The 8,003-nt window shown below is 40.7% G+C and overlaps 1 protein-coding gene across 1 annotated transcript; it reads left to right on the forward strand.

Moving 5' to 3' along the window:
• Positions 1 to 461: 461 nt before the first annotated feature.
• On the forward strand, positions 462 to 7,281 carry KDM5A (lysine (K)-specific demethylase 5A). Its single transcript, XM_009878494.1, has 4 exons — positions 462 to 613; positions 878 to 1,098; positions 2,739 to 3,149; positions 5,285 to 7,281. The coding sequence occupies exons 1-4, from the start codon at positions 547 to 549 to the stop codon at positions 5,495 to 5,497; spliced, it is 912 nt and encodes a 303-aa protein (XP_009876796.1). The 5' UTR covers positions 462 to 546; the 3' UTR covers positions 5,498 to 7,281.
• Positions 7,282 to 8,003: the final 722 nt, after the last annotated feature.

An 8,003-nucleotide genomic window follows, 5' to 3' on the forward strand; every position in this document is an offset into this window, starting at 1 on the left:
CTAGGCCATTCTATGATTCTATGATCTTTAATAATTTTTTTTCTGTAGTAACCGTTATTTACTCAGCATATACCCCTGCATTACTAAAGATACCAGCCTTGATAATCTACAAGTCAAATTTTTCAATAAACTAATAAAAGCTGTGTAGTCTAAGAGTAAGCCTCTTCATTATGTTGACTTCTGAAGACCTTAAGGAACTGCTGAGTGACGAAAATTGTCCAGTATTTCTCATACAGTAGTTGTAAATCTATTAAGCTATCTCAATAGTTGTTGTGTTCATCCACTATTTAAGTAGGGATGTAACTTGTACGTTTTGCCCATGATCTCGGTGTCTCTGGGGTGCTTCAAAGTAGGATTTTAACAAGAGCAGACTGGTTGGTCGTGTTAGAATTTACTTTGAAGTAGGTATGTTCTGGATCCAGATGTCGCATGTTTTCTGCGTGTCTTTTTTAGGACAATGCCAGTGTAAAATCTTCAAGCAGCTTGGAGCCCAATTTGTTTTGTGATGAGGAAATACCCATTAAGTCAGAGGAGGTGGTGACACACATGTGGACTGCTCCCTCGTTCTGTGCTGAACATGCATATTCATCTGCTTCTAAAAGCTGCTCTCAAGGTATTTGCTTTTCTATACATAGAGGTAAAATTGAACAGATAGCTGGGATAGAGCAGTTCCCCTCCTTACTGACTGCTCATCACCTGTGGTAGTTGTAGAGTTACATTGCAGTTAGTTTTCTGATGCCTGATATATAAACCTGTGTCAGTGTTCTCCGTTTGGGATTGTCTCCCTCCTTAGATTGTTGTGGTAAAAAGTATGTAATTTCTTTCGGTTTTAATCTCTTCCTTTTATCTATATATGACTTGCCTCCCTGTCTGAAAGGTTCTAGCACTCCAAGGAAGCAGCCTCGGAAGAGTCCACTGGTACCTCGCAGTTTGGAGCCGCCAGTGTTGGAGCTGTCACCTGGAGCGAAAGCTCAGCTAGAAGATCTAATGATGGTGGGAGATCTACTAGAGGTATCACTGGATGAGACTCAGCACATCTGGCGGATTTTACAGGCTACTCATCCACCCTCTGAGGACAGGTTCCTTCATGTCATGGAGGTATGAAACTTGGTACAGAAACCCCCCACACACATTATTTTATTGGTTTTTTAAAAAAATATATATAATTTCGATAGCTGAGTGCTTAGTTACTCGACGTGTTTGGATTTCAGCTGGGCAGTAGTAGATTCCAGAAGATAACAGAATAAGAGATCCAAAAACTCAATTCTTGATCACTCATGCCATAGCACTGTCCTCCATAATTAACCATATTTGGAGCTGTTTTCTCAGGCAGTTCCATATGCAAACCTTATTTTAGAAAATAAAAGGTTGGGGAAGGAAACACTCTTCATGATTATGCTTAGAACCAAAACTGATCTGCAAAAAATTACAGTAAATATTGAGTAAGATGGGAAGTCTAGACTTAACTTCCATAACTTGATTCTTGTAGAGGCTGAACTTATGTTGTTACTGGGAAAAGAATGCTTTTTAAAAATAAAATGTGGTTTGGTAATACAAGGTGATAAGATTCCTATTCTTCCTCAGGATAACATAGACATAGCAATTTTTATATTAGTATTCTGTGAGAGTGTGCTGGTCACTGCTCAGCTAACAGCTATGAAACAGGCTATTTATAAGTAGTCTGTTAGGCTTTTACACTGATAGTTAAGCACAGCTGTTTTGTTTTGTTTTGTTTTCTTCCCTCCAGACACCAGTGGTAAGAGTGTGTGTGTGTGTGTTATGACGTTTTCTGGTTAACTCTTATGAATACTTGTTTGACCAGAAGTACTTATTTTGGATTGAATACCTTTCGATGTCTACTTATTTTGTGTGTAAATAGACTTTTGTAAAATAATCTTCAGAGGATTTGGTTTGGGATGGAGTAGCTATATTAAGTAATGTACAGTAAACAGAGTCTTTCTTTACTGGCTTATAGTAAAGCCAGTCCTTAATCTATTAATAATAATGAAAGTTAAAGTATATAGCTGGATTAACTGCAATTCAGTCAGTCCTGTTTTACAAAGGAGCTATACATGCGAATCTTTCAGATATAAATAGGACTTGTCACGGTGGATGCTACCTGCAGTGACAGAATTTGCTAATTTTAAGCCTCGCTTCTGATCTGAATCCGCTATTTAAGAGTTGTTAATGATGCCAGGATATTTACAATGTGTGCCAGTTTGGAAGCTATTCAAGTAATGAATCTGTTACTTTCTTCTCTTGCTTGAGTTGATGGTACATTTTAAGAATTCAGCAATTGCTCTTTCTTAATCTCCAGAATAGCAATTTCTCTCTCTCAAAAATAATTACAGGCAAGACTGACCTAGGGTGAAAAATAAGCAAGAGCATCTAGAAAATGATTAATCTTTTCAACTTTTATTGAAAAGCAGTGTGAGAAGGGAGTTGTAATTATTGCTTGTTCTGCCTCCCTACCCTTGCTGATGGTTTACTTTTTCCACTGGACATTTTTGATTCATTGTACTTTGACATAGTTGATACCATGTGCAATTTCTTTCTAGTATGGTGAAAATAAAACCGAGCCCTTTTGTGGTCTCAGAATTTGTAGCAGTATGTTGTTTAATGTTTTTTTCATTCCATGTGAGGATAATGCTGGAGCTTAGCACATCTCTCAAACCATGGGTTTGCGGTATATGTAAATTTGCATTTGAAAAATACCTCTTTTCACCCTTTCTGTGAAGGATGACAGCATGGATGAGAAACCACTGAAAATGAGAGGAAGAGACTCCTCTGAGAGGAAGCGGAAACGAAAGCTGGAGAGAGCAGAACAGTTCTTTGGAGATATGAAGCAAAAATCTAAGGACCTGAAGAAACTGGAAAAACCCAAGAAGAAGAAGCTTAAACTCACCATGGATAAGACAAAGGAGCTGAACAAGCTTGCGAAGAAACTGGCCAAGGAAGAGGAGCGGAAGAAGAAGCGAGAGAAGGCAGTTGTCGCGAAGGTGGAACTAGCAAAGGAGAGCACAGAGAAAAAAAGAGAGAAGAAGGTTCTAGATATTCCTTCTAAGTATGACTGGTCAGGAGCAGAAGAGTCAGATGATGAGAACGCTGTATGTGCTGCACAGAACTGCCAGAGGCCCTGCAAGGACAAAGTGAGTTTTCACTTAGCTCTGTCACTGGCAATTCCCTGCAATGTCAAAAACCCCCATGCAATTTAATAATTAGGTTGAAGAGCACGAGCAACAGAAAGGGTACCATGAGAAATGAGAGAGGATTGAGTGGTACTTGGGTAGATACGCAAATGTAGGGGCTAAAACTATGGAACTTCCTTATTCTCTTAGGTCCTTTAAAACAGGAGAAGAGGGTGGACAGTTAGAATGTGGGAAAAAGGTACTCTGCATTGGCTGGGAAGTTTAACCTCTTCAAGCTGTGTAATTGTTTGCAGGCTGTGTGCAACATGTATTGGCTGATTCACAGGAGTAGTTCTTTGACTCAACTAAAGATGCTCCTGACTTCATGGTGTTTCTGAGCAGAAGTGAGATGCGCAATGTTCGTAAATGAAGTAAATTTTCTCTATTTCTTGCATACAGTCTGTGAACAGGTGATGCTGCAGGCTGAGGGACCTACAGACTGCAGTATTTCACTTTTGTTGGAGATTAACGATCAGTGATTGTATTATTATGAAAGAAACTTGATCTGCCTCTCTCTGCAGTACTGCCTGTCTTGATTTTCAGCTTTTAAATGCACTAAATTATCATCCAAAAAATGGGGTATTTTTGAATGTGTTTTTTCTGGTTTTTAGAATGAAAGAAAACTGCTCCCAGTAGTAGCTTGTAGGATTGACACTGCACTGCACTGACTTGCACAAGAGAGTGTAGGAACAACTACAAATACCAAGAACTTATTGTTTGTTTCTTAAAACCGAATTATGGAAACTAGTGTTCATCTGAACATTTGAAAAGACCAATTAAAAGATCAGTTTTGAAGTCTAGGCCAGGTCATATACTACACTCAGTTGCTTGAAATATAATAGCATGTACCATTGTTCTCTTTACTTTGCAGATTATAATTTCCTTGTATTAGTACATTTTTACAGAAATTGAGATTGCAAGAGGGAGGAGAGTGCCTTTAAGTTCATATTATAAAGTAGGTTGTACTGAATTTGTCAACTTCCATAAATGAAACAGTAAAATTCCTGATTATGCAATCAGAGCTTTTAGTGGGATCACTGTCTTGCCATAAGGTTGGATGTGTTGTACGTTTGATAGACGAATGCCATACAGGTAAGAAATGGCGGATACTGGAAAGTAAATGACTGAAGCTACAGTTGCTAGTGTCTGTTACTAGTCACTCTTAAAAGTTTGTTCAGGAGTACTTTTCCTACAGACTGAAGTAAAACCTTGACCCGATAATGTTTCTTCGTTTTTTGGATAGGTTGCTACTATTGTTGTTTTCCTAGATATTTTCACATTCCCCTATAAGGTGGAAGCAGAACAACAGCTGCAACGATTTCTACAGCTTTACCAGTGCCTGCCACTAAAATTAAGAATCTGTGTTCCTTATCCTGCACATCATGATTTCTGTCCAGTGGCTCAAATTAACATGTACTTTTACTCTGGGAACTACAGAAATCTAATAAGTCATCTATTTTCCTTCCTGCATTTTGATTTACTTCTTATGCTTTTTTTCTAGTTGTTCTCTAGCAAATTCAGCTCAATTTTTGAAATATTTTAGCTTAAATGTTCTGATGCTTCAGAATTAGAGTTTCTGTGCATTTTCTTCGTGGCCAGCTGAACACCCAATACCTCTCTGGTAGAAAAGTATTCAAGCTGATGATGTCATGTGGCTTATTTTAGCCAAAAGCAGTAATGAGATACTTCTGGTTTGTGTGGGTTTTATGTTGCAAAAGCTACCATTTGATAACGCAGTCTCAGGGGGTATATTAAGAAGCATATTTCTGGCCTCATCTATGCTGAAGTAACTGTCCCTGAGCACATTCTTTAATTTGAGGAGAGCTGAGTGTCATCTTCCTCAGTGTAGTGTGTGGTTGTATTGTTGTGGTCTAAGGATGCAAAAGGGGCAGGGTGTGTTGGAAAAGTGTTCTTTCTTTTTTTTTTTTTAAAACCGAAGCAGCTTTGTTAAAACAAACTCTGTAGGGCATTAATTTGTGCCCCAAAGCTTTTGTGCTCTCAACATGTGGATTTAGTAGAAGATATCTTTTTCATAGAAGCTATGCCTACCTGTCTTTCCTTGTAACGTGCTATATTGCTGATCTGATCTCTTGCAGGTGGACTGGGTGCAGTGTGACGGTGGCTGCGATGAGTGGTTTCATCAGGTTTGTGTCGGTGTCTCTCCAGAAATGGCTGAGAACGAGGATTACATTTGTATAAACTGTGCAAAGAAGCCAATGCAGGGCCCAAGTAGCCCTGCTCATGCACCACCACCTCCTTTCTTACTGAGCTACAAACTCCCAATGGAAGATCTTAAGGAGGCGAGTTAGCAACTGCTCAATGCCTGGAACTTGTTGGGAAACGGACCACTGAAACCCTACAGAAAAGAGAGGGTTTGAAGCTAATAAAGCCACTGAGCTTCACTTCCAAGCATATACAGACCTGCAGCAGAGTTGGTCCCTTCCTTACAGCGGGCTTCCTTCATAGCGTGGGGACGTCAAGGCACGTTGGTACCGACTCATCTATGCAGACACCGCCTGATTAGGAGCTCCAGCCAGTGTTTTTTGACTTGAGTATTTCCATCTCTGAGTGTGGCTGTTGCTCTTATGAGACTGAGCAAACCCGAGGCTGTTAGACTAGACACTTCAGGGCGTTAGGAGTATATGTTGGCAGTGGAGCTGGCCTGGAATTGGTGGGCATAGGCTGGAGATTTTAGGCCTACCAGGTTACCCAGAGGAGGTTACTTTGGAAATTATCTTTTGCCTCCCTATGCCAACCCAGTGAGTGGGGCAGTGTCTTGGGAGAGTGAAGTTGCCTCCATATCCAGGCAGCTAACACTACACTATAAGGATGTGGGAGCAAGTGGACGAATTTCTTTTAATTTCTCTTTTGTAGCTAAGGGGCAGAGGAGCTCGTGATCTCGGAAATCAGCAAACTTTCTGTTCACCAAAAAAAGAAACCCAACTCTACTCCACTAGGCAAAATTTTTTCCTCGGTGGGGATCAGCTGATCTTCCTGTCCTGAGGAGGGCCAGAAAACACTGACCATGTCCAGCTAGACCAGAGCGTGGGAAGAGCAGAGTGCTTCCCTTTACACAGGGGTGCCCTCTCCTGTTCTAGGCTTTGCTTAGAGTTCTGCACTCCTGCACGTTAGAGTTGTCTCATGCAGGATGGAGCTGGCGAGGAGGTACAGCACGTGGGGCCCCAGCTTCTGTGACCTGTACCCAGGGATGGGAAGGAAAGAAGACAGCCCACTTACCTCAGAGGTTACACTGACATGTGCTTCTGTGAAAAGTCTCACTCACAACTCTTTCCAGTATCACCAGGCTACGGGCATGGCCTCAAGCGATACCAGCAAGCAGTCTGCAGATACTGTTCGCACCGCAAATCCCCCTTCCTGCTGGCTTTGCTGGATGTGTACCAGCGTACAATCAGCAACAGTTCTTGTCTGAAGCTGCCCCTGGCTTTGCCAGAGGACCGGAGGGCTTGGGGTCATCCTGGGTGACAGTTGTTTTAGTAAATCCATTTTTAAAGAAGGACTTGTTTTTACTTTTTTCTAAATGTCTCAGACTACTGACTTGTTCTATAAATAGATTATTTTTCTTTGATTTTTTTATACTTACCACTGTTAACCAGCAGCACAGACAGACGTTCACAAAGCAAAAACCTGCCCGTGGGCTTGGGTTTTTTTTACTCCATTCCTTCCTTGTAGTACAAGGAATTAGCAGTTACCTTCCCCATTCTAGCTTGACCAGCTGCCTGTGTTTAAATAGGTAAATACATTTCATGTGCTACCTTCCTGTTTGGGTTTGTTCCTGTTAGTGGGGCATCTGGGCCTTAACGACTCCCGTGGACGCTGGCTTTGTGTATGTGAATGTCTGAAGCCAGCCACTGGGCTGTCTTGTCCCCCTCTCCACTCGCTCCCTATTTGTGTTTCCATTCCTCTGCAGTTCTAGGAGTGTTGTAAGTAGTGTCCAGGCTTACTAGGAGCTGGATTGGGATTTAAAGAAATATTGACAAAAACAAAAGTTGTTCTGTCTTGACTGTTCTGTGTCCCTTCTCTTCTTGTTCTCTGATATTTGGAAGTTTATTTATCTGGCGGAATTATCCATCCAAAAAAAAAAAAATTCAGCTCAGGTAGACGAACTTTATCTGTTTGTTTTATTTGTGCCTGCTACCTGGGAAGAGGAAGATGCGTGAAAGAAAAAAAAACTAAGATGGAGGGCAGAAGATACGGAGTCTTGAGAACTCTGAGTGCAAATTGGGCACAGACTTCTAATTCCTGCTCCTGGAAGACTAATACGGTGTTAAAAGCAAAAGCAAGCTGTGGTTAAGTGTGTGGCTTGAACGGGCACCCTAGCAAACTTAAGAGTATTATTTGTTTACTTATTTATGAAGGAGTCTATGCTATAGCTAGACATACCCTCTTTTTGCCTCCAGTTCCATTATTTTCTTCTCAATGTATGCTTAGTTTTGGTAAACTGGTTTAAACAGATGTTACTTTCCTTCAAGCTTTAACTGATGGTACTACATAAATGTTTCCCTATATGGAGTGGATAGACTATCTGTCACCGATGTTTTAATCGTTCCAGAAGTAGACTAGTACAAGATTTCTTAAAGAATCCCAGTGTTCTGTATTCTTTCCTGACTCCTAGAATCTGTGACACAACAGGGAAAATATGGTTAGCATATCCTGTTAGCCACTGAACATACCCTCTTAACCATTCCTACGTTCTCTGTCGTGATGAAGTCATTGTTACATGTAATTTCCATCAACTGGAAAAGAGATCTTTTAGTAAATCTGCATTGAATGTTCCTGTTTCTCTGAGTAGAAGGT

Source organism: Apaloderma vittatum, unplaced genomic scaffold (assembly GCF_000703405.1).
Source record: "Apaloderma vittatum isolate BGI_N311 unplaced genomic scaffold, ASM70340v1 scaffold10941, whole genome shotgun sequence".
NCBI classification, from domain to species: domain Eukaryota; kingdom Metazoa; phylum Chordata; class Aves; order Trogoniformes; family Trogonidae; genus Apaloderma; species Apaloderma vittatum.

Coding starts and splice junctions, on each gene's coding strand:
- KDM5A (XM_009878494.1), top strand. CDS start 547: ATGTGGACTGCTCCCTCGTTCTGTGCTGAACATGCATATTCATCTGCT. Junction 614..877: donor TTCTAAAAGCTGCTCTCAAG/GTATTTGCTTTT, acceptor CCTGTCTGAAAG/GTTCTAGCACTCCAAGGAAG. Junction 1,099..2,738: donor GGTTCCTTCATGTCATGGAG/GTATGAAACTTG, acceptor CTTTCTGTGAAG/GATGACAGCATGGATGAGAA.